This window comes from Electrona antarctica, assembly GCF_951216825.1.
Source record: "Electrona antarctica genome assembly, chromosome: 3".
Taxonomy (NCBI): domain Eukaryota; kingdom Metazoa; phylum Chordata; class Actinopteri; order Myctophiformes; family Myctophidae; genus Electrona; species Electrona antarctica.
In genome coordinates this window covers 55,198,275-55,224,740 of record NC_136808.1, presented here as the reverse complement: position 1 = coordinate 55,224,740, position 26,466 = coordinate 55,198,275, and the positions used below count along the sequence as shown (strand labels likewise).

General features: G+C 44.7%; 1 protein-coding gene across 2 annotated transcripts in view; it reads right to left on the bottom strand.

Annotated features, from left to right (window-relative positions):
* The window catches only part of LOC306920857 (lysyl oxidase homolog 1-like), a 63,729-nt gene that overhangs the window by 10,206 nt on the left and 27,057 nt on the right, over positions 1-26,466 (bottom strand). For both annotated transcript variants that reach the window (XM_079497801.1, XM_079497800.1), the window contains one exon: positions 22,191-22,328. In XM_079497801.1, the coding sequence (XP_079353927.1) occupies positions 22,191-22,328 (138 nt within the window). The remainder of the gene's footprint in view (positions 1-22,190; positions 22,329-26,466) is intronic.

The following is a 26,466-nucleotide window of genomic DNA, read 5'->3' as shown; positions in this document are numbered from 1 at the left end:
ATCTTTCAGAAAATTGTCATGATTTAGATTTTTTTTCTTTTTTAATTTCGACGTCAGGCCTGAATGGGTTAAGAGGGGGAGTTTGAAGCACGGGCGTGGAGCAGCAACAGGGAATGGGTTAAGAGGGGGAGTTTGAAGCACGGGCGTGGAGCAGCAACAGGGAATGGCAGGTTTATCTGGTCATTTGTTTATTTCCAGAGATTACTTTATTTCCACTGAGGACCACTTTGACAAATAAAGGGCTTTTCAGTAATGCATTTATAAAGTGCTCCCTTCTGGGATTTGGTGTCATCATGATTCTATACTTGTTTGTGCTTTTACATTCTTAACCCATCTTGGGCGGGAACCCCTTTTGGTGTTAGCATTATGTTATACTTTAGCTATTGAAAAATAGCAGATCTACAAGCTCATAGCGCGCCACCGAGTGGCGCGCTATGAGCTTGTAGGTCTGCTATTTTTGAAAAATCGAAGAACGACTGACACAGAAGCTTTTTCAGAAAACTGTCAGGATGTAGAAGACGTTTTTAGAATCTGATCTCAGATCAAATTGGGTTAATACAAATCCAATCAGATCACAGGATGTGAGGCAATGATGCACGCATCGTGCCAGAATGCAGGGCGGTTCCTTCAAACAGATGGCCCCGGTTCACATGTCGAAAAAGAATGATGCACTGGTCTGGTCTCACCCACTAATGACTGCTTATAGGAACCACCACGCTACACTATCACATCATGGATCTAGTGGACCATCAAATTGGGAGCACAGTTTGGTAACCTTCCAGACTATACACTCCGCTCTAAGCATGGCTGGAAAGTAACTATACGTACAATTAATCTAAAAGCTCACAACGCAGCACAATTTGTTATAATTTGTTTGGCAATACAAAAAAGTATATTTCTCAATACAGGCCTTTTACGTCACAGAATATTTCTACATTGTGGTGTTGATACCTTTTCTTAACACATTTTGACCTGAGCAAAGATTTGAGTTAAAAACGTTCGCTCTGAAAGAATATATATATTGAAAGATTTACGCCACATTTTCACGTTTTTTCAAAAATAGCAGACCTACAAGCTCGTCTGTGCCGCGCTATGAGCTTGTAGATCTGCTATTTTCCAATAGCTAAAGTGTAACATAATGCTTTAAAACACCAAAAGGGGTTCCCGTACTGTACTGTACTGTACTGTACTGTACTGTACTGTACTGTACTGTACTGTACTGTACTGTACTGTACTGTACTAGCCCTCCTCCCTGGCCTGTGTGTAGGTCTGCTATTGGAAAATAGCAGACCTACAAGCTCGTAGCGCGGCAGCTAAAGTGTAACATAATGCTTTAAAACACCAAAAGGGGTTCCCGTACTGTACTGTACTGTACTGTACTGTACTGTACTGTACTGTACTGTACTGTACTGTACTGTACTGTACTGTACTGTACTGTACTGTACTGTACTGTACTAGCCCTCCTCCCTGGCCTGTGTGTGTGTGTGTGTGTGTGTGTGTGTGTGTGTGTGTGTGTGTGTGTGTGTGTGTGTGTGTGTGTGTGTGTGTGTGTGTGTGTGTGTGTCGCTACTCAACAGTGCCATCCAGTGGTATTAGCGAGGTGTTTCAGCTGTTCGTGCTCGGACACAGACTAGACACGTATAGGGACACACATAGCTGCATATAGGAGTGGCTAGCACCACTCAAAAAGGGAAAAAAGTACTTATTTCACCACTGTTTCTGAGGAGAAGTATGCGAGTGCAGGCATGTCGGCAGGGTTATCAAGGGGGCATCATCATCCTTTAACATTTTTTTCTCTCGTACTAACAAGGTATAGTGTACATGTTGGCAAAGCAAGCAGCTGTATAAATCTTATGATGATTTTCTTCCATCAAGATCCATGCATATTATGACAAACTAGAAAAACTGCTCCTCGGAGCACATCACAGAAAAAAATCACAGAAATCACAGAAATCGCCCACTGTGTTCATGATTTGAGGCATTTGGAAGGTAATCCTTTGGGATGGAATATGCAAAATCGGACTGATCCGCGATGGTCACATGATAGAGATAGTGTGTACCGATTTGCGTGATGTATGGATTTAATCTGTAGGAGTAATATAAGATTTTAGCAAAAATCGGCCTCATGGTGGCGCTATCACAGGCCATTCTGGAAACTTTGGGCGGAGGTTTTGGCATCCAGGGAGTGTGAGTGCACAGTTTGGCAGCGACCTGCAGGCCAACGGTGCCGGTGCCGGTGAAATTGTCATATGGAATTGTCCCCCACGGCCCCACCTCATAGCTGACTTGGTATATGCATTGATATCCATGTAAACACTATTTAAATATTATTTTGTGTTGGTGTTAGGGATTCGTGTTGCAGATGTAAATAGAGCACCGAAGTCTGACGTCACTTTCAGTAGAGGGCACCAACACACAGGTTTATAGGTTTTTTATTTGTATTGAAATCTCCATAGGGCGATTTTATGTCGCTTCATATAAGAACTGTGTTTGAAAAATAAACCGACCACCCCGGCGTTTCCGTCAGGGGAGTGGCTGTGAGTCGTTAATGATGTCCATTCATATTTGATACAGCCAGTTTCTAGAGAAAATGGAATTAATGTGACCGCAAAAGCCTTGAAACTACATATGAATGCAATGTCGCTGAGCATATACGTCACGCCCAGCTGTCAACATATTGCGAGATTCCTCGTTGACGTAAGCTCAGCTGGTGGTGACTCGACTCGTACTAACCACGATACATTATATATCAATGAAATAAAAATAAAAATAAACGTAATTAACGTTCAGTTTCTGTTGTGCGACGGGCTGCGGGCAGAAGCAGCCTACCCGGAAATGTAGTCTCTGGGTTGTTTGGCTCGTTTCTAACGCTTATTTTGTTACTCTTTGGGTATATTTGTACATTTCCACCTTCAGTCGATGCTTCATATCCATATGAGTGAAAAGGCCGGGGTGGTCGGTTTATTTTTCAAACACAGTTCTTATATGAAGCGACATAAAATCGCCCTATGGAGATTTCAATACAAATAAAAAACCTATAAACCTGTGTGTTGGTGCCCTCTACTGAAAGTGACGTCAGGACTTTGGTGCTCTATTCACTCATAACATTAATTATAATGAAGACAATAGATAATGATGTTATCTGGCAATAACCTACTAATATTATAACACACTTCAAAAAAATAATGATTCAGCGATTGTGGAAAGTCCATGTCATTAGTAAACTTCTGTGGAGAATGTCTGAAGAGTGCAAACTGACTGTGAAAAGTGGACTGACTAATCAAAAGCCAGGTGTGGGGGTTGCCATTGCAATCAATTGGCTCAGGCAGAGCCTGGAAATTGGACAGGTGTGGGGGCCTGACCAGAGACTTTTCTGGCAGTTCTGGACAGCGAGAGCTCCAGAAAATTGTGACTGGGGGTGCTATGGGGGTGCTGGCTATTTAGAGGGGGGGGGGGGGCTAATGCATCTTGGTTTAGAAATGCAGTCAATTGGGCTTGTTTGGAGGGGGGCTTAGGGGGGCCCCTTATCCCCCCCTCCGAAGCATCCCTGGTTGTGGAAAACCGTTTATCCAACCGACTCAAGACCGGGCACTGCACTCCCTGTGGTGGTGTGGAATATGTGTGCCGGGTTTGAAGTCTGTGGGGCGAACGGTTCTTGAGTTGCGTGGATTACAGACGTACACACACACACACACACACACACACACACACACACACACACACACACACACACACACACACACACACACACACACACACACACACACACACACACACACACACACACACACACACACACACACACACACACGTACAGACGTGCATTTATTATTAAGATATTCTGAGAGAGAGAAACTTGTCCTCAATTTAATTTGCAACTAGGAGTAAATTACAGTTTGGGTTTTGGGTTTAAATAACGTTTTACCTTCTTTCCTGACATAAATGTATACGGGTCCATTTTGACCCGAAACACCACAGTTTAATAAATAATTAAGTAAAATGGTGATAATTTAAGCAGTTGAGACGAATAACAGTTTAAGTCAACACTAATTATCCATAATGTATAAATGATGGATATGGGGTCAGGACAGCTAGGCCTTTTCGTGGAGGGGTCAGAATATAATGTGGACTTAAACTATGTTGTTTCTGAGGATATCATAAAGCCTTGTTCCAAAAAAGAAATGTAAAGACAATTTTTTACCTATTTAATCTTGAAAACGGGTAAAAAAATGACCCTAACACAATGGAAGGGTTAAGCCCATAATACCCATATATATAAACGTTTGTATATGGGTTTGTTGGTGTTAAAAATATATATATATAAAAAAAAATATATATATATATATATCATTTGTATATGCTTGAAAATCTATTGTGGTTAGAGTGGCTGCTCTGAGACTAGGAGGTTGCTGTACTGTACTGTACTGTACCGTACCGTACCGTACCGTACCGTACTGTACTGTACTGTACTGTACTGTACTGTACTGTACTGTACTGTACTGTACTGTGCATCAAGCACCCTCACACTATGGGAACATGTCGATATAGGCTCCTGCCCTACATGGGCCTCATGGCTCGGCAAGGCTTATACTTACTTACAGTACAAATACTAGTACAAATTGCATGTACTTTGTAAGTAAGTAAGTAGCCTTGCTGAGCCATGAGGCCCATAGGGCAGGAGCCTATCTCCTGTTTCTGTAGCGTGAGGCAGCTTGATGTACAAGTACACCCCCTGGACATGACGCTAGTATGTCGCAGGGACTTAACCCCAATCCAACCCTTGATGCATTGCTGAGTGTCAAGCAGGGAGGCACTGGGTCCCATTTATAGAGTCTTTGGTATGACCCGGCCAGGGATTGAACCCCGACCTCCCAGTCTCAGGGCGGACACTCTAACCACAAGGCCACTGAGCTGGTTATACGTTGGTTATATGTACTTTGTAGTCCACAGTATAGTCCATAATGTAAATGAAAGGAGTTGTTCATTAGCTCAACCTGTGGCACCTCACCTGTTCACGTTTAGATCGTCAGTGATGTTGCAACATGGATAAACATCACACAGTATCAAAGGACAAGGCCATTTAATTAATGACAACAATAATGCACTGATGAGACAAGACATTAACACCCCAATGATGTATGAATGGCTGTTAATGACTGTATCTGCACAGTGGGATCAGAGGTGGGTGCATGCGCTCGCCCACGCGTGGCTGAGGTGTGTGTGTATATTGCATTTTTCGGTGTTATGAGCAAGCGAATGCACGTGTATCTAGGAGTGTGATTTCGCACGTACATTTGTGAGTGCCTTCTTGCGTTGTACAGTTGGAGGCCATCGATATTGTCCTTTTCTTTTTGCTGATGTTTGCGTGATCTGCGCAAAAGGACAGTTAACCCATTTTGGGCGGGAACCCCTTTTGGTGTTTTAACATTGTTATAATTTAGCTATTGAAAAATAGCAGATCTACAAGCTCATAGCGCGCCACCGAGTGGCGCGCTACGAGCTTGTAGGTCTGCTATTTTTGAAAAATCGTGAAAATATTTATTTCAGAAAACTGGAGGATTTAGAAGGATTTTTTAAAATTTTGAGGTCAGGCCTAAATGGGTCAAATGATAAGGGACAATATCGGTGGCACCCAACTGTATGTCGTCTCCGCCGGGTTCATTAATTTACGAAAAAACACAAAAAGTTAAAATATGGAGATGGGAGGTTTTTGCCCTGACGCCAACGATGTGTCTGCGTGGATTTTCACAGCTTTAAATGCTTAGAAAAGCCTGGATGCAACAACGACCACCGATCACCTCAATTGAGTTTGTAAGCTGTCACAGGCAGAATTGAAACCTTGTCCAAAACTGTTACTTTTCAGGAAGAAAATAACCAATGGATACAGTAGTTATTATTTTTCATTGGTTCAACATTAGTCTCGCATAGCCAGACAACTATTAACTATATGCTATATCGTCTTGAACTATCTCAAAATCCGAGTAAGGAAGCTGTATGTTTCTGCTAAGCAGCAAGCTGTGCTTAGATGATTTCTAGCCTATACTATTTATATTGGGATGAATTTGCACGACTGTGAAGACGAAATGTAAGTGGGGAGGAGCCTTCACTTCCGCTTTATCGCTTGCTCATAGTCAGAGTTTCCACAGATTCTATGACGGAAGCATTTTCGCATGTCCAGACACTGGCCTCATGGCCAGACACTGGCCTCATGGCCAGACACTGGCCTCAGGGCCGGACACTGGCCTCATAATGTCCAGACACTGGCCTCATGGCCAGACACTGGCCTCATGGCCAGACACTGGCCTCAGCAGACACTGGCCTCATGGCCAGACACTGGCCTCATGTCCAGACACTGGCCTCATAATGTCCAGACACTGGCCTCATGGCCAGACACTGGCCTCATGTCCAGACACTGGCCTCATAATGTCCAGACACTGGCCTCATGGCCAGACACTGGCCTCATGTCCAGACACTGGCCTCATAATGTCCAGACACTGGCCTCATGTCCAGACACTGGCCTCATGTCCAGACACTGGCCTCATGGCCAGACACTGGCCTCATGTCCAGACACTGGCCTCATGTCCAGACACTGGCCTCATGTCCAGACACTGGCCTCATAATGTCCAGACACTGGCCTCATGTCCAGACACTGGCCTCATGTCCAGACACTGGCCTCATGTCCAGACACTGGCCTCATGGCCAGACACTGGCCTCATGTCCAGACACTGGCCTCATGTCCAGACACTGGCCTCATGGCCAGACACTGGCCTCATGTCCAGACACTGGCCTCATGTCCAGACACTGGCCTCATGGCCAGACACTGGCCTCATGTCCAGACACTGGCCTCATGGCCAGACACTGGCCTCATGTCCAGACACTGGCCTCATGTCCAGACACTGGCCTCATGTCCAGACACTGGCCTCATGTCCAGACACTGGCCTCATAATGTCCAGACACTGGCCTCATGTCCAGACACTGGCCTCATAATGTCCAGACACTGGCCTCATGTCCAGACACTGGCCTCATGGCCAGACACTGGCCTCATGGCCAGACACTGGCCTCATAATGTCCAGACACTGGCCTCATAATGTCCAGACACTGGCCTCATAATGTCCAGACACTGGCCTCATGTCCAGACACTGGCCTCATGGCCAGACACTGGCCTCATGGCCAGACACTGGCCTCATGGCCAGACACTGGCCTCATGTCCAGACACTGGCCTCATGGCCAGACACTGGCCTCATGTCCAGACACTGGCCTCATGGCCAGACACTGGCCTCATGTCCAGACACTGGCCTCATAATGGCCAGACACTGGCCTCATGTCCAGACACTGGCCTCATGGCCAGACACTGGCCTCATGGCCAGACACTGGCCTCATGTCCAGACACTGGCCTCATACAGTATGTCCAGACACTGGCCTCATGTCCAGACACTGGCCTCATGTCCAGACACTGGCCTCATGGCCAGACACTGGCCTCATGGCCAGACACTGGCCTCATGTCCAGACACTGGCCTCATGTCCAGACACTGGCCTCATACAGTATGTCCAGACACTGGCCTCATGTCCAGACACTGGCCTCATGGCCAGACACTGGCCTCATAATGTCCAGACACTGGCCTCATGTCCAGACACTGGCCTCATGGCCAGACACTGGCCTCATAATGTCCAGACACTGGCCTCATGGCCAGACACTGGCCTCATGTCCAGACACTGGCCTCATAATGTCCATACACTGGCCTCATGTCCAGACACTGGCCTCATAATGTCCAGACACTGGCCTCATGTCCAGACACTGGCCTCATAATGTCCAGACACTGGCCTCATGTCCAGACACTGGCCTCATGTCCAGACACTGGCCTCATAATGTCCAGACACTGGCCTCATGTCCAGACACTGGCCTCATGTCCAGACACTGGCCTCATATAGACACTGGCCTCATGGCCAGACACTGGCCTCATAATGTCCAGACACTGGCCTCATAATGTCCAGACACTGGCCTCATAATGTCCAGACACTGGCCTCATGGCCAGACACTGGCCTCATGTCCAGACACTGGCCTCATGTCCAGACACTGGCCTCATAATGTCCAGACACTGGCCTCATAATGTCCAGACACTGGCCTCATGTCCAGACACTGGCCTCATGGCCAGACACTGGCCTCATGGCCAGACACTGGCCTCATGTCCAGACACTGGCCTCATGTCCAGACACTGGCCTCATGTCCAGACACTGGCATCATGGCACATAGCATACACAGTGTGTATATGCTATGTCCTGTATGTCAGTCCTGTTTGTATTGTTTGATGTTTGATGTCTGGGGACTGCAGATGGAAATGAGCATGTTTTGCTAAATCTGGTATATTTACACTGCATTTTTAATGTAATGTTCATTAATATACACTGTCCCGACTAAATAAACGAATAAAGAAAGGAAAGAAAGAAAAAAGAAGACTTTTTTTCAGGTCAAAATGGGTTAATACTTTTGCGTAACAATGTAGTACCAGGTAGACTCGTCTAATTTCATTGTTGTCTCCCAGGATGACCAAAACTAAACAAAACAACACAACAACTAACCTCCAGTATCCTGTTGGCGTAATAACTAGACCTCGAGGAGATGAGACCATCAAATGAAGCATTGAGCAATGTACTGTAATAGTGGGAGCCAGGAAATGTGCTGAAATAACATTTGGTGACATTTACCATTTGTTTGTTTATTTATGATTTTTTTTGTGGGGGGAGAATTTTAGCCGGAGGGCCTTTTACCCCAGTCTAGCCATGAAGATAATTAAGTGTTGTACTCTATCACTCAGACTCTGTTTGGAGAGTTATTCTTATTAATTAAGAAAAACTTTAAAAAAAAATTGCATTTTCAAAAACACAAAGAAAATCTGATTACAACATTGCTAGCCTGGAACTCACCTATGCTTTTTTATGGCATAGGCAGCTCCCGGCAGGATCCGCCGGGAGAAATTATGCGCAGCTGCGCGACATGAGACTAATTACTTAGAGCGACAGAGAGAGAGAGGAGTGTGTGTGTGTACATGTGTGCGTTTGTGTGTCAATTTAACAAAGGTGCAGACGATCAGAAATCAGCAGAGAGTGAGCGATGTTTGCGCTACTCTATGCCGAATTGAAGTGGACTCGGACCCAGACTTTTTTTTTTCTCCCTGGAAATAAAAACGTCTGGGTTTCCGAGGCTACAACATTGCAAAAAAAGTAACAAAATGAATATCAGATTAAAATATAGAAAAAAATGAAACAAGAGAAAAAGAGAAAAGTACAAAAAGCAAAAGTAGCAGATGGACAGGCTCAAAATGCACCGCCACTCTGTGGCAAGTTTCCAGCTTGCAGATCTGCTACTTTCGATATTTTTGCGTGACGCTGTAGGGCGCTATAATCACACGAAAAGTTAGAATAAGATAAGAAGTTTCTGCCCGACAGCAACGTTATTCTCGATGAATGAAACTCACGCGAGCCCGCAAAGTGACGAGCTATACTCGAGTGCATGCTCGTTTTGTATGGATGTCACACAGGTGAGGTAAGCGCTGGACGCCGTACAGTCAGACACAAAAAAGTCAGACAGACGGTGAATAATGCCAGTGCTCCTGAGCTCATGGTCCATGTTTCAACACGGACGAGGACTTTTACTGGAACAGTCATTAAAGAATGACTGACGGCTTGGAGCGAGAAGTGGGTACTTTCCACGGATGGAGCGACAATAATACAAACTCACTCATATTTTCCATATTAAAGGGGGGGGGGGGGGGGGGGGGAGTGAAGAGGTGCTCTCAGGTGAAGTGCTGTTTGCCAATCTCTGTGGGGGCTGAAAGCTATCTGTCGCACCATGTTCTGATATAAGGCAATACATCGCTGTTACAACACAAGGCCACCATTCATGAATGACTTCCACTTGATATCCTATTTCTATTTTTCAATACTTGTGAACTGTACCTTTTACTCCACTCAGAGGCAAATGGTAAATGGTAAATGGTGCATTTATATAGCGCCTTTATCCAAGGCATAGATTGTGCATTACATTCACCCATTCACACACACATTCATACACCGATTGCGGAGGAAGCCATGCAAGGTATACCAACCAGCACATCGGGAGCAATATGGGGTTCAGTGTCTTGCCCAAGGACACTTCGACATGTAGACAGGAGGAGGAGCCGGGATTCGAACCGCCGACCCATGGATCATTGGACGACCTGCTCTACCTCTTGAGCCACAGTCGCCCACAGTATTTTTCAATACTTGTGAACTGTACCTTTTACTCCACTCAGACGCAAATGTTGTAGGCCTATACACTTCTGCATGAGTGGCAGGCAGTGCATGCGTGAGTGAGTGAGTGCACGTGTATGAGTGATGCATGCTTGTATATATACGCCTCAGTGCCGGGCTGTCTTTGGATGAGGGAATGTGGAGGACGCCAGGGGGGGGGGGGGGGGGGGGGGGGGACGCCAGGGGGGGGGGGGGGGGGGGGGGGGGGGGGGGGGGGGCGCCAGGGGCTTGAAACGCTCTTTATTTTTGTTCCCACACCAGGCATTTATTTGGACCGAAGTCTTGAGATGATTATCTGTGCTTGTACTGTATGTGTTGTGTGTGTGTGTGCTGTCTGGAATGGGTCCTTGGCTCTTGCCTTTACTCAGTATCATATAGACCCTCCCCTCCACACACACACACACACACACACACACACACACACACACACACACACACACACACACACACACACACACACACACACACACACACACACACACACACACACACACACACACACACACACACACACACATGGCTATGTCAGCTACACGGAATGCAGTGCTGGAGGAACACAGCGGCGGCCTAAATAAGAATGACTAATAATCCTTATATCATAGCTGTCGGGCAGAAACCTCATATCTCCATGTTTCACTAGTGACTAGTTTGTCGTACAAGAAAATAGCCAAACTACGACCTCACGACCGTATTATAACTTCTTGAGGGTTTTTTTGAGTGGTGTAAACCACTCCTACAACTGGCTTTGTTAGTCTGTCTGTGCTCAAAAAATGAGCATGGTTGCTATGTTCACCCTGTTCACCTGGGTGTGATTTCATTACGTCAGACATGATTTCATTACGTCAGACAGGCTATATAAGACCTTACACCACTCAGTTCACACGGGTGTGATTTTTACGTAAATGAACGCCCTACTTGATCACTCGACAGCGTCACACAAAAGTATCGAAAGTTGCACATGCATCCGCAAGCTGGAAACGCATCGCGTTGATCGAGCATTCACACTCATGTGAAGTGAGGGCTGCCCTTACATCATACATACATCATCACATTCACACTCATGTGAAGTGAGGGCTGCCCTTACATCATACATACATCATCACATTCACACTCATGTGAAGTGAGGGCTGCCCTTACATCATACATACATTCACACTCATGTGAAGTGAGGGCTGCCCTTACATCATACATACATCATCACATTCACACTCATGTGAAGTAAGGGCTGCCCTTACGTCATACATACATCATCACATTCACACTCATGTGAAGTGAGGGCTGCCCTTACATCATACATACATCATCACATTCACACTCATGTGAAGTGAGGGCTGCCCTTACATCATACATACATCATCACATTCACACTCATGTGAAGTGAGGGCTGCCCTTACATCATACATACATCATCACATTCACACTCATGTGAAGTGAGGGCTGCCCTTACATCATACATACATTCACACTCATGTGAAGTGAGGGCTGCCCTTACATCATACATACATTCACACTCATGTGAAGTGAGGGCTGCCCTTACATCATACATACATTCACACTCATGTGAAGTGAGGGCTGCCCTTACATCATACATACATCATCACACTCATGTGAAGTGAGGGGCGGGCTGCCCTTACATCATACATACATCATCACACTCATGTGAAGTGAGGGGCGGGCTGCCCTTACATCATACATACATCATCACATTCACACTCATGTGAAGTGAGGGCTGCCCTTACATCATACATACATCATCACATTCACACTCATGTGAAGTGAGGGCTGCCCTTACATCATACATACATCATCACATTCACACTCATGTGAAGTGAGGGCTGCCCTTACATCATACATACATCATCACATTCACACTCATGTGAAGTGAGGGCTGCCCTTACATCATACATACATCATCACATTCACACTCATGTGAAGTGAGGGCTGCCCTTACATCATACATACATCATCACATTCACACTCATGTGAAGTGAGGGCTGCCCTTACATCATACATACATCATCACATTCACACTCATGTGAAGTGAGGGCTGCCCTTACATCATACATACATCATCACATTCACACTCATGTGAAGTGAGGGCTGCCCTTACATCATACATACATCATCACATTCACACTCATGTGAAGTGAGGGCTGCCCTTACATCATACATACATCATCACATTCACACTCATGTGAAGTGAGGGCTGCCCTTACATCATACATACATCATCACATTCACAGACCACTGTGAATGTGGTGCAACCACTCCGAGGAACAGCAATGTCCATGTTAAAGGGGAATTTCTCCCTAAACTTTTTTTTATAAAAGTAAGTTGATAATTATGTATATTGACCAAAAAAAGATAAAAAAAGATATAGGGGAGCTGAAGCAGCAGAAGGAGCTGGAGCTGCTGCTGGAGGGGTCTAACATCAGCTCACGTAGACCAGGAAGAGTGCAGTGTCAACAATGCATGTGTTGCTGTCACATCATCTAGAACAGATGTAAACAAAAAACTATTGCACGATTGAATAGGAGTTCTAGCGTTAGACCCCTCCAGAAGCAGCTCCAGCTCCTATATCTTTATTTGTTTTTATATATATTTTTTTGGTCAATATACATAATTATCAACTTACTTTTGTAAGTTTGTAAGTAGGGAGAAATTCCCCTTTAACCTATGTGACTATAAGTAGGGGCAAAGGTAGCGCTGTTGTGCCTGCTAATGAGAGAGAGAGAGAGAGAGAGAGAGAGGGGGGGGGTGGCAGGGGGAGAGGGGAGTTGCACCACTCAGTTCACACAGGTGTGATTTTTATCAATACGTACATTGCTACATACGTACATTGCTACATAGCCAATCAAATCATCGCTATATATGGGGTACACACAAACACACAAAGCTGGGCATAGGAGGGGCTAGCACCCCTCAAAAATAATAACCATGTGGAATCCTTTCGGAGCGCTGGTTGGGGGAGGGGCTCATTTTCTGAAAAGTAAAGTTTCGGGGGACGTACAAGGTTTCCACGCCGACCAGCGACGATATACAAAACATTCCAATCCTTCTCGTTGCACCCATGAGTCATTTTCCACTTGTGTTGCAACAGTAGAGGGACTTACAGGGATGGATGGATGGATGGGGGGGGGGGGGGGGGGGGGGTCACAGTGTGTGTTATTACACAGAAACAAGGCCTGTATGGGAACTATTTAGAACAGGCCTGACGTGCTGCATTCCAAGCACTACACACATAGGAATAAAAGGTGCCCAAATCAAACCAAACACTGTTTTTTCAGAGCAGTGGCTGTAAGTATAGTTCTTACAAAAGGGAAGAAGAAGAAGAAAAAGGAGATCTACAACCTCACAACCCGTCACGTTATGAGCTTGTCAAAGTATACAAGGGTTTAAGTAGTACCAGTAAGACGAGAAGAGAGGTGGCGCTGAAACAACTGGGAATGCCCATATATGGACATTTTGTTTATGTTTTCGTGAAGGGTATAGGGCTTAAAATGTTTGCTAATTAGTAAGCAGGCGGGGCCTAGGTAGGGCCGGGCCTTAACCTTGAGGGCCCGGACCTATTTAATCCATTAATAAAATGTGCCCATCATTTATAGCGCCCGGACCACTTTTACCGGGGCACCGGAAGTTGTTGTGAATGTCTGTGTAGCAGCTAACAATAGCCACACCACTCTAGAGTCGATCGACAACAACGGGAGGTAAGAATAAAACTATCGCGACTAGCGACTGGACCGCGGAGCGCCGTCTAACACAGGATCTTTTTTCATAATTAGATGGGATGATTTAGATCGCGAGTTATGAACGTTTTAAGATCTTCGTTTCCGTCCGCTAAACAGGCAGGGAACATTTTCGATGACGTGTCATTGTTGTGCAACACCGAGGATTGGGCAACAAGCGCTCCTAGGCTGTGGAGCGATGCGATCGGCGATTTGATATCATTAATCTCCGTCCCGTTTATCAATCTCCGTCTGGGGCACTTGACCATGAACTTGAACTTGACGGTGATCTCCGTCCTGGGCCCCTATATGGTGTTAATTGTCGGAGACATCGAAGAGGAAGGACGGTGGGGTGGGTCAACATATGGAATGTCAGAACAGATCAGCTCCCTACAGTATATGGAGATCTAAGGGTTTGAGGTCCGATGTAGAGTTTCTGGCCGGCTCCATATATGCAGATCTAAGTGATTAGATGATCCAGTCTTCTCCATGTATGGCTATCCACGGTTTGATGAGGTCAGTGCTGTGATCTTCATATATGGAGACCGCCATATATGGAGTGTGTCACGAGGTGGTGACAGACTGACAGCCATAGAATAGAATCAGACCCTTACAGATCCATTTTGTTCCATTTGTACAGCCTCACAGTTACAGGACCTAAAGTGTCCATTTGGACCTCTGGTGGGCCCCGGACCAAACCTCTGGTGGGCCCTGGCCCAAACCGGGCCCCGGACCAAACCTCTGGTGGGCCCTGGACTAAACCTCTGGTGGGCCCCGGACCAAACCTCTGGTGGGCCCCGGACCAAACCTCTGGTGGGCCCTGGACTAAACCTCTGGTGGGCCCCGGACCAAACCTCTGGTGGGCCCTGGACTAAACCTCTGGTGGGCCCCGGACCAAACCTCTGGTGGGCCCTGGACTAAACCTCTGGTGGGCCCCGGACCAAACCTCTGGTGGGCCCCGGACCAAACTTGGAGAAACAGTTAAAAGATTCAAACTTTGTCATAGCTCGTGAAACCCAACTGAATCCATTTCCTTTTCCCTGCTTTGAATACTCCAGTGAGAAGGATTGGACTGGAGGTAAAAACCTGAATACTCAAGTGAGAAGGGTTGGACTGGAGGTAAAAACCTGAATACTCAAGTGAGAAGGGTTGGACTGGAGGTAAAAACCTGAATACTCAAGTGAGAAGGGTTGGACTGGAGGTAAAAACCTGAATACTCAAGTGAGAAGGATTGGACTGGAGGTAAAAACCTGAATACTCAAGTGAGAAGGGTTGGACTGGAGGTAAAAACCTGAATACTCAAGTGAGAAGGGTTGGACTGGAAGTAAAAACCTGAATACTCCAGTGAGAAGGGTTGGACTGGAGGTAAAAACCTGAATACTCAAGTGAGAAGGATTGGACTGGAGGTAAAAACCTGAATCCTCAAGTGAGAAGGATTGGACTGGAGGTAAAAACCTGAATACTCAAGTGAGAAGGATTGGACTGGAGGTAAAAACCTGAATACTCAAGTGAGAAGGATTGGACTGGAGGTAAAAACCTGAATACTCAAGTGAGAAGGATTGGACTGGAGGTAAAAACCTGAATACTCAAGTGAGAAGGATTGGACTGGAGGTAAAAACCTGAATACTCAAGTGAGAAGGATTGGACTGGAGGTAAAAACCTGAATACTCAAGTGAGAAGGATTGGACTGGAGGTCAAAACCTGAATACTCAAGTGAGAAGGATTGGACTGGAGGTAAAAACCTGAATACTCAAGTGAGAAGGATTGGACTGGAGGTAAAAACCTGAATACTCAAGTGAGAAGGATTGGACTGGAGGTAAAAACCTGAATACTCAAGTGAGAAGGGTTGGACTGGAGGTAAAAACCTGAATACTCAAGTGAGAAGGATTGGACTGGAGGTAAAACCTGAATACTCAAGTGAGAAGGGTTGGACTGGAGGTAAAAACCTGAATACTCAAGTGAGAAGGATTGGACTGGAGGTAAAACCTGAATACTCAAGTGAGAAGGGTTGGACTGGAGGTAAAAACCTGAATACTCAAGTGAGAAGGATTGGACTGGAGGTAAAAACCTGAATACTCAAGTGAGAAGGATTGGACTGGAGGTAAAAACCTGAATACTCAAGTGAGAAGGATTGGACTGGAGGTAAAAACCTGAATACTCAAGTGAGAAGGATTGGACTGGAGGTAAAAACATGAATACTCAAGTGAGAAGGATTGGACTGGAGGTAAAAACCTGAATACTCAAGTGAGAAGGATTGGACTGGAGGTAAAAACCTGAATACTCAAGTGAGAAGGATTGGACTGGAGGTAAAAACCTGAATACTCAAGTGAGAAGGGTTGGACTGGAGGTAAAAACCTGAATACTCAAGTGAGAAGGGTTGGACTGGAGGTAAAAACCTGAATACTCAAGTGAGAAGGATTGGACTGGAGGTAAAAACCTTTGAATACTCAAGTGAGAAGGATTGGACTGGAGGTAAAAACCTGAATACTCAAGTGAGAAGGGTTGGACTGGAGGTAAAAACCTGAATACTCAAGTGAGAAGGATTGGACTGGAGGTAAAAACCTTTGAATACTCAAGTGAGAAGGATTGGACTGGAGGTAAAAACCTGAATACTCAAGTGAGAAGGATTGGACTGGAGGTAAAAACCTGAATACTCAAGTGAGAAGGATTGGACTGGAGGTAAAAACCTTTGAATACTCAAGTGAGAAGGATTGGACTGGAGGTAAAAACCTTTGAATACTCAAGTGAGAAGGATTGGACTGGAGGTAAAAACCTTTGAATACTCCAGTGAGAAGGATTGGACTGGAGGTAAAAACCTTTGAATACTCAAGTGAGAAGGATTGGACTGGAGGTAAAAACCTTTGAATACTCAAGTGAGAAGGATTGGACTGGAGGTAAAAACCTTTGAATACTCAAGTGAGAAGGATTGGACTGGAGGTAAAAACCTTTGAATACTCAAGTGAGAAGGATTGGACTGGAGGTAAAAACCTTTGAATACTCAAGTGAGAAGGATTGGACTGGAGGTAAAAACCTTTGAATACTCAAGTGAGAAGGATTGGACTGGAGGTAAAAACCTTTGAATACTCAAGTGAGAAGGATTGGACTGGAGGTAAAAACCTTTGAATATTCAAGTGAGAAGGATTGGACTGGAGGTAAAAACCTTTGAATACTCCAGTGAGAAGGATTGGACTGGAGGTAAAAACCTGAATACTCAAGTGAGAAGGATTGGACTGGAGGTAAAAACCTTTGAATACTCAAGTGAGAAGGATTGGACTGGAGGTAAAAACCTGAATACTCAAGTGAGAAGGGTTGGACTGGAGGTAAAAACCTGAATACTCAAGTGAGAAGGATTGGACTGGAGGTAAAAACCTTTGAATACTCAAGTGAGAAGGATTGGACTGGAGGTAAAAACCTGAATACTCAAGTGAGAAGGATTGGACTGGAGGTAAAAACCTTTGAATACTCAAGTGAGAAGGATTGGACTGGAGGTAAAAACCTGAATACTCAAGTGAGAAGGATTGGACTGGAGGTAAAAACCTGAATACTCAAGTGAGAAGGATTGGACTGGAGGTAAAAACCTGAATACTCAAGTGAGAAGGATTGGACTGGAGGTAAAAACCTGAATACTCAAGTGAGAAGGATTGGACTGGAGGTAAAAACCTGAATACTCAAGTGAGAAGGATTGGACTGGAGGTAAAAACCTGAATACTCAAGTGAGAAGGATTGGACTGGAGGTAAAAACCTGAATACTCAAGTGAGAAGGGTTGGACTGGAGGTAAAAACCTGAATACTCAAGTGAGAAGGGTTGGACTGGAGGTAAAAACCTGAATACTCAAGTGAGAAGGGTTGGACTGGAGGTAAAAACCTGAATACTCCAGTGAGAAGGGTTGGACTGGAGGTAAAAACCTGAATACTCAAGTGAGAAGGGTTGGACTGGAGGTAAAAACCTGAATACTCAAGTGAGAAGGGTTGGACTGGAGGTAAAAACCTGAATACTCCAGTGAGAAGGGTTGGACTGGAGGTAAAAACCTGAATACTCAAGTGAGAAGGATTGGACTGGAGGTAAAAACCTGAATACTCAAGTGAGAAGGATTGGACTGGAGGTAAAAACCTGAATACTCAAGTGAGAAGGATTGGACTGGAGGTAAAAACCTGAATCCTCAAGTGAGAAGGGTTGGACTGGAGGTAAAAACCTGAATACTCAAGTGAGAAGGATTTGGACTGGAGGTAAAAACCTGAATAAAACGTCTCTACTGCACCGTTTATGTGAATCAAATGTAGGGCAATAAAGTTTATTGTCAGAATCTGGGCCACATATTTTCATTCCCCGAAGAGAATTTCTCAATGGCTAACGGTAATGTTCTACTAACCTACATGCAACGTGATGGACAAACAAACCCTAGTCAAAGTATAGATATACCCATGGTGGCAATTTTGTACTTGATTTAAAATATAAGCTTCGAGTAGTATTTCAAGCTTGTAGATCTGCTACTTTAGCTGCTTTTGAATCCTGAAAAGTAGCAGTTTGGGGAGGCAACAAAATTGGGGAGGGGGAAAAAGTAAAGATTATAAAAAAAAATCACACCCGTGTGAACTGAGTGGTGTAAGGTCTTATATAGACTGATCAACTGTGGTCTGACGTAATGTCTGACGTAATTAAATCACACCTGTGTGAACTGGGTGACCATAGCAACCATGCTAATTTTTTGGTACGAACAGACACGTAAACTAACAAAGCTGAAATCACACCCGTGTGAACTGGATGACCGTAGCAATCATGCTAATTTTTTTGGTACGGACAGACACGTAAACGGACAGACACGTAAACTAACAAAGCCAGTTGTAGGAGTGGTTTACACCACTCAAAAAAGGAAAAAAAATAAAAATTGATTGATGGGGGAAAACCATTGATTTGTCATTCCGCTCATAATGCCCAGCAGTGCAACGATTGCCTCAGCACGTCTCCCATGTCTACCCCCATGTGGGTACGAAGCTGCATGACGACACACCGCCAGATGCATTGCCAGTTTTCCAATAAAGTATACGGTAGGTTCTCAAACATTTTCATGTCCAGGACCCCTGAATTAATATGCATTCTTGCAGACCCCAATCTGAAAGGATTTTGTGCTGGGGACCCTCAGAGGTCCTTAGAAGGGTTGCAGGGGGTTCCCAGAGATACAAGCGTGTAGGCCTACATCTGGTAACCCTTATAGCAAGCCTATTTTTGAAAATACTTGAAAAATATTGAAAATGTTTCAAAAATCAATTTGGAGGTCCTTCCTTGGCACGAATTGAGCACTCTATGTTCTATTAATTCTATTAATCCTCCTCAAGGACCACTTGCGGATCCCGGGACCCCACTTTGAGAACCACTGAAGAGTGACAACACACAGCCAGCTATTGGACATTGCCATTGCCATTTTTTTTTATCCTAAATGGCAGTCAAACATTCCTCACAGATGAGCCCGGGCCAGCCAGCCAGCCCGCCCGGGCAGCGAGGCGAGTGGAGCTTGGCAGGCCATGGGGCGAGCACCGGGGTGAAGCAGACAAGACGTGTCGAAAAGCGAGACACAGAGCAGCCATGGGATGGATGGAGCAAGAAGGGGTCATAGAGAAAACACAGGGGCATCCAAACATCACCTCACTCTCCAGAACCCCCAGAGACTATTCCAATGTGAGCCGCTATAGCTATCAGCTTGCTAAAGCAACACAAATCTGTACGTTCAAACAAAAATGTGCAGACGCAATGCAAAAAAAAAAAAGTAACCGTATACAGTATACGTGCCATGCTGCACAAGCACGGACATATGTGACCAGATTTGACTGAGAGACTGCCATCGCGCAAATTCCAGCTTTTCACCAGAGGAGAAAAACTTTTTTTTCCTTTTTTTCCAAAATGAGTTAATAGCATAGGCAGACTCTTCACATACTAGAGCATGTCTGAAATAAGTGTCAGAGCTGAAATCGACATGTAAATATGAAATAAATGCTTAAACATGTAGCTAGGTGTAATGTTAGAGACCACAGAAGTGAACCTTTCAAGCCTGTTTTCTCAACTCGCTGTTTTCGCAACTCTATAAGCCATATCTCCAAAACTGGTGGGTCAAACTGAACAACCAATATGTCAATTTGAAGCTATGATTCCCTGCTTTCATATCACATGAAAAAACGAAAATTCAAAAAAATCCAATGGCAGTCCCTCAGTCAAATTTAGTCACAAATAGTATTTTATACTGTACTATGAACAGGATACATGTTGTGTTGTGTAGGCCTATCGTTGTCGTGGCGGAAAACCGTGTACAAAACCGTTACTTGTAAGGAAATGGAAGAATGGCTGGTTTTTGCTACTTTCCACAAAATAAATAAAATAAGTTGAGATACGGATGGCCTTATAAGAGGTTTCTGCCCAATGTCAACGATACGGAGCCACAAAACAGCAGCGTGTGTTAAGTCTATAATCATGTGACCCAAATCTACCCAAAAAGACATATTCCTATTATGCTAGTTTGGTCATTAAAATGTCCCTGAGTCAGATAACTGAAGTGGGTACCGTAACAGGACATCATTAGCGCTGCCTGCATTTCACCCACTGCTGCTGCTGCTACTGTCAAATACCAGCCGTGTCTCCAGACAGACAGACAGACAGCACCTAACTAATGATGATGGCGACGATGATGAGGATCTAGATTGTCTGGAGGCTTTGGCGTTCACTCACTCTATCATGTTTTCTTTTTCTTTTTCATTACGATAGCTACGGTACAGTAAGACTGTTAATGCGGGACGATGGAAGTATATACAGTATATATATTGACATGTTATTTAATTTAGAGGATAGCCCCTTGAGATGCATCACCTCGTTTTAGAGGGGATACTCAGACACAATAAAGAAAAGACCTATTATCAACATTGTAGCAACTTGAGTAAAATTACAGTGTTGGCATCAGAATGTAGTTTAGAGTAGGCCAGTGCGTCTCAAACCTTTTCATGTCAAGGACCCCCATGATGTATGTTTAAAAAAAATAGATCAAAGATAGCAAATGCTGTGAGCTTGTAGATCTTCCTTTTTTGAATAGCCAACATATAAATGGATGAAGTGGTTAAAATGATTGTGACGCTATACATTTTTGCTGGAGACGGTAGTAAATGTACTTAGTTAGTGTGGTTGCCTATGGGCAACCATACTATTGTTCCCCTTACCTTTTATTTTTCTTTCTGTATAAACTTTATTTTGACGTGCTACTCCTCCCACAGTTTTTGCCGCACACACTTGAGCCATATGTCAAAACGACCGGCTTCATCGGGAATCGTGTGCTATCTCCTTGCTAAGACATCCGTTGTATAGTTTAATTGATATTAATTAATTAGTGGATTAAATTTCCCCATTGACATGAATGGGAAAATGCAAAAACTCACATTCAAGTATTTTTTCCTCTGAGACCGTATGGGCTACAGTTACAACACTTGGGGGGAAGGTTCATAATAATTACTAAAATGAATAACCTTATAAGTATATTGATCGACCTCATGGTGGCGCTATAACAGCCCACTTTACGTTTTGGCGTATAACTCTTGAACCGTAGGTCGTAAAATCAAAATTTTTCCCCATATAGGCCACGCCCATTTGCGTCTAGATAGATTTTCCGCCATTTTGAATTTTGTTCAAAACACACTTTTGGATCCTCCACCTACAGATTTTGTCCAAATCTCACACAAATCGCGGTACACATGATCTCCGGACCTATCCGATTAAAACAGCACAGTCAGAATTTTGATCTTCTGTATTGTTCGTCCGTAATCGTCTTCCGAAGTTAGTGGGAGGGGCCTATTTTACAAAAAATGCCACAATTCACGCACGGAATGTCCGATTCATCCCAAATCCAAATCACATGTCGAGGGTGGCTTAATCAACGCAGAGCCAAAAGCAATTCCATTTTCATCCATAGGGGGCACTACAATTGCAAAAACAATTACCCGTTTATTGCAAAAACATGATTTCAGGGGGGAAAAAACACTGAATTACTTACACATGATCACAAGGGTGACTTGACATTGTCATTGGCTAGCAAAATTACTGGGAGGGGCCTATATTAGCGAGTGAGGCAACCACACTTTGCAATTTCCCAGAATTGCTTCTTTCTAGTTAGTTACTTTCCACCACTTGGGGCGGGGCGTACTCACTGATGGCAGCTGTGCCACTCCCATGTGTGACGAGGTCTGTTGGGCATGAAGTCAGCGATGCCCTGGTTCTTCACTCTCTGTGGGAAACGCAGCAGCACCCTGACGTCATAGTCTGAGGCCTCTGAGCCGTAGGCCGTGCTAGAGAGGGAGACAACATGTACAGTACCGTCATGACCACACAAAGACTTATTACAAATTTACAATGAGTACAATTATCAATTATATATGTATGTATGTATGTATGTATGTATGTGATGCTTGTCCAGCGTGTCCCCTGATAGAACATTCATTCATTCATTCATTCATTCATTCATTCATTCATTCATCCAATTTCCTTAAAGGTATATTCAGTGATTTGACTTAATTCAAATATCACTTATTTTTTCTTTTTTTCTGGATAATTCTCCCTACTGTAGAGTGTGCTGACCATATAAGGAGTTCCTCCCTGTCCCCAGAGAGCCCCTGGGGTCAAAAAACCCTAGTTTCAGTTTTTGTGGCGGGTGGCAAAGCCTTCATCCAATCATGATCGAGTGGGGGCGGGCCTTGGTGCACATGCTGTTGGCCTGTTGCACTTCCCCCCACTGTAGAGCGTGCATGTGCACATTTTGTCACCGGGCGGACCGGGTGGTTTTCCAAATCACCCAAATCACTGAATGCTCCATTAACATTTTGCTGCTGGTACTTGTATATCGTCTCTGCCGGGTGGAAGCCCCCGAAACTGGTACTTTTCGGGATTCAAATAAAAAAAATGTGTAGCAGATCTGTAAACTCAAAACGAGTAGCTTTGCACAGTATTTTGAGCTTGCGGATCTGATACTTTTAGGTTAATTCACGGAAAAGCACACAACGTCAAAACATGGAGATAAGAGGTTGTCTGCCCGACAGGAACGATAATTATGTTAGCGACAAATTAAACCCTCTATGTTAGCGACAAATTAAACCCTCTATGTTAGCGACAAATTAAACCCTCTATGTTAGCGACAAATTAAACCCTCTATGTTAGTGACAAATTAAACCCTCTATGTTAGTGACAAATTAAACCCTCTATGTTAGTGACAAATTAAACCCTCTATGTTAGTGACAAATTAAACCCTCTATGTTAGTGACAAATTAAACCCTCTATGTTAGTGACAAATTAAACCCTCTATGTTAGTGACAAATTAAACCCTCTATGTTAGTGACAAATTAAACCCTCTCGATTACACTCACTCACTCACTCACTCACTCACTCACTCACTCACTCACAAATACATACATAAATAAATGCATGAATAAATACATAGCTGGTAAAGCTTCGAGGGACACTCGGCATCAAATAAATTATTCATAACAACAGATCACAGATAACACTATCTATTGATAACACTTTTTTTTGTTTTGTTTTAACTCCGCTGTGAGAAAAACATCCAGGTACACTCTGCACTCTGCTGTGATGCGAGATTTCCATCTGCAGGGTTTTCTCTTATCTTTGAGAAGAGGGTGGAAGGAGAACACAAACTGTGATCCCTCAATACCAGAGAGAGGTTCTCTAAAGCCATTCATCTTGCTGGCCGAGTGTTGACATTGGGAGTGTATGGCAAATTACAGCGGGCCATCTGTGTGTGATTGCTGTGAACTCAAGACAGGATATGAGAGGGGGATCTGGTGAGGGATGGCTGTGTGTTTGTGATGGGGGACACTTACATCATCTCAAGTGGGTCTATGTAAGGCAAAAGGCTGGTGGCCTGGTGGCGTTCAGCGAAGGGGACCGAGCATATATGCTCTCACAATTATACAGTTACCCTGGAGGTGACCAGTGTTTAATTTAATTTTATGCAGTACTGATGAGAGCTTGTTCTTATTTTCTTAGCAGATGTACAAGCACGCAGCGTGGCACAAAGTGACACACTGTGAGCTTGTAGATCTTGCATTCTTTTTTAATGGATCAAAGGGATCCAAAAGTGGTTGAAATGATCGTGATGCTATATTAATTTATTAACTAATCAACTAATATATATAACTTATCGAATGGCTTAACCATTCCATAAGTATTAATGCATTCTGTGTAATATCACTTTGCTATAAACTCTTAATAACCCACGTAAGGTATTGGAACACACAGATATTTTGTATAATGAAAAGGTTTGGGAACCAGTGCTGTAGAGTGTAGTATTATGTATGTGTGAAGCGAAGCACATTCAACTCAAGTAAATATAGACTCTATGCACAGCAGCTATATTGGAAAGAAATTGGGCCTCTTCAGGTGTTAATTACCAATGGTGGAGTCAGGGTGCTGATATTGTGCACGATGGCTCAATGGAAAGACTCTGCTACACCAGTGTGGACCAGGGACCATCATAGTTCCTTGAGGGGGTTCCAAATGCCCCCAATGACCGGTGTGTGTGACTCTGAGAGTGTAAAATGGAAGCAAATGGAACCTACAGGTTCATTTGATTATATTTGCACAGAGATAGGTCCTTGGTAGAAAAAAGAAGACAAAAAAAAACCCTAGATAAAGTGTCCCTCGGGGCACAGGTCTCCACCAGGGTAGGTCAGGTTGTGGCCTCCTGGTGGTGCTATAATAGGACAGGTCTCCACCAGGGTAGGTCAGGTTGTGGCCTCCTGGTGGTGCTATAATAGGACAGGTCTCCACCAGGGTAGGTCAGGTTGTGGCCTCCTGGTGGTGCTATAATAGGACAGGTCTCCACCAGGGTAGGTCAGGTTGTGGCCTCCTGGTGGCGCTATAATAGGACAGGTCTCCACCAGGGCAGGTCAGGTTGTGGCCTCCTGGTGGCGCTATAATAGGACAGGTCTCCACCAGGGTAGGTCAGGTTGTGGCCTCCTGGTGGCGCTATAATAGGACAGGTCTCCACCAGGGCAGGTCAGGTTGTGGCCTCCTGGTGGCGCTATAATAGGACAGGTCTCCACCAGGGCAGGTCAGGTTGTGGCCTCCTGGTGGTGCTATAATAGGACAGGTCTCCACCAGGGCAGGTCAGGTTGTGGCCTCCTGGTGGTGCTATAATAGGACAGGTCTCCACCAGGGTAGGTCAGGTTGTGGCCTCCTGGTGGTGCTATAATAGGACAGGTCTCCACCAGGGCAGGTCAGGTTGTGGCCTCCTGGTGGTGCTATAATAGGCCAATGTGAAAAGGGTGCCATTTCTTCTTACGCCTTGGATGGCAATTGGATGATTTGAGGCATTTTGTTCCAAAAATGTGTTTTGCAAAAACCCACTGTTGGTGGCGCTATAACAGGCCAATGTGAAAAGGGTGGGATATATTCCTCAGCCTAGTAGGAAAGTCTGTGAAAGATTTCACGTAAATTGCACGCTGCGTTCATGATTTGAGGCTTTTTGTTCAAAACGGGCCAATCCTGCAAACTTTGAAAGCCAATGTTAGCCAATTAGGATGGAATATAAAATATCGGACAGATCCGACTTGAACACATGACTACAAAGATACTGTGTAACGATTTGCGGGATTTTTGGACAGAATCTGGAGGAATACTATCCAAAAATGTGTTTTACAAATGTCGGCCTCCTGGTGGCGCTATAACAGGCCGTTCTAGAAAGTTTGGGGCAGAGGTTCATCGTTGGCATCTAGGGAGTGTGTGTGCAAGATTTGGCATCAACCGGGTTAACGGTGCCGGAGATTAGCTGTACACAGACGGACGGACGGATGGACGGACACACACACAGACGGACACACACACACACACACACACACACACACACACACACAGACGGAGTGCAAAACATTCTCTCTCCCCATGCCTTCGGCCTGGTGGAGACAATAAAAGGTTTGAGAACCACTGTGCTGCACTGAATGGAACAGAGCCTTCATTAGAATCATTGGCAACACCTGTGAAGGAAGTAAGGATCGGCCCAGCAGTTTATTTCATGCATACAGAAACCGATTACATGTCGCCATCTAGTGGCTAAACTCGGTCCTGTTGCCAGAGGACTGGAATCAAGCCCCCAGTAAGGCTATCCAACGTTGAAGATGCCACTACTGGCGAAATGTGGAATTGCAGCACTTAATGGAAGTGGATGGACGTTCATGACGTCACGTGAAAAGCCCGGACCGGGGCTAGGCTAAACTTCCGCTCGCTCGAGCCATTGAGTTATAATTATACTTCCGGAAGTCTTCCGGGTGCTTCAAAACGCCACTGAGCAACTTCCACTGAAATGAATAGCGGGGGGGCGGGGCTAACGCTCCAGTTCGGTCTCTATCCTTTATATACTCTATGACTGGAATAGACCGTTGGTCTTCAACACACTCTTTGAGTCTAGTTGAACCG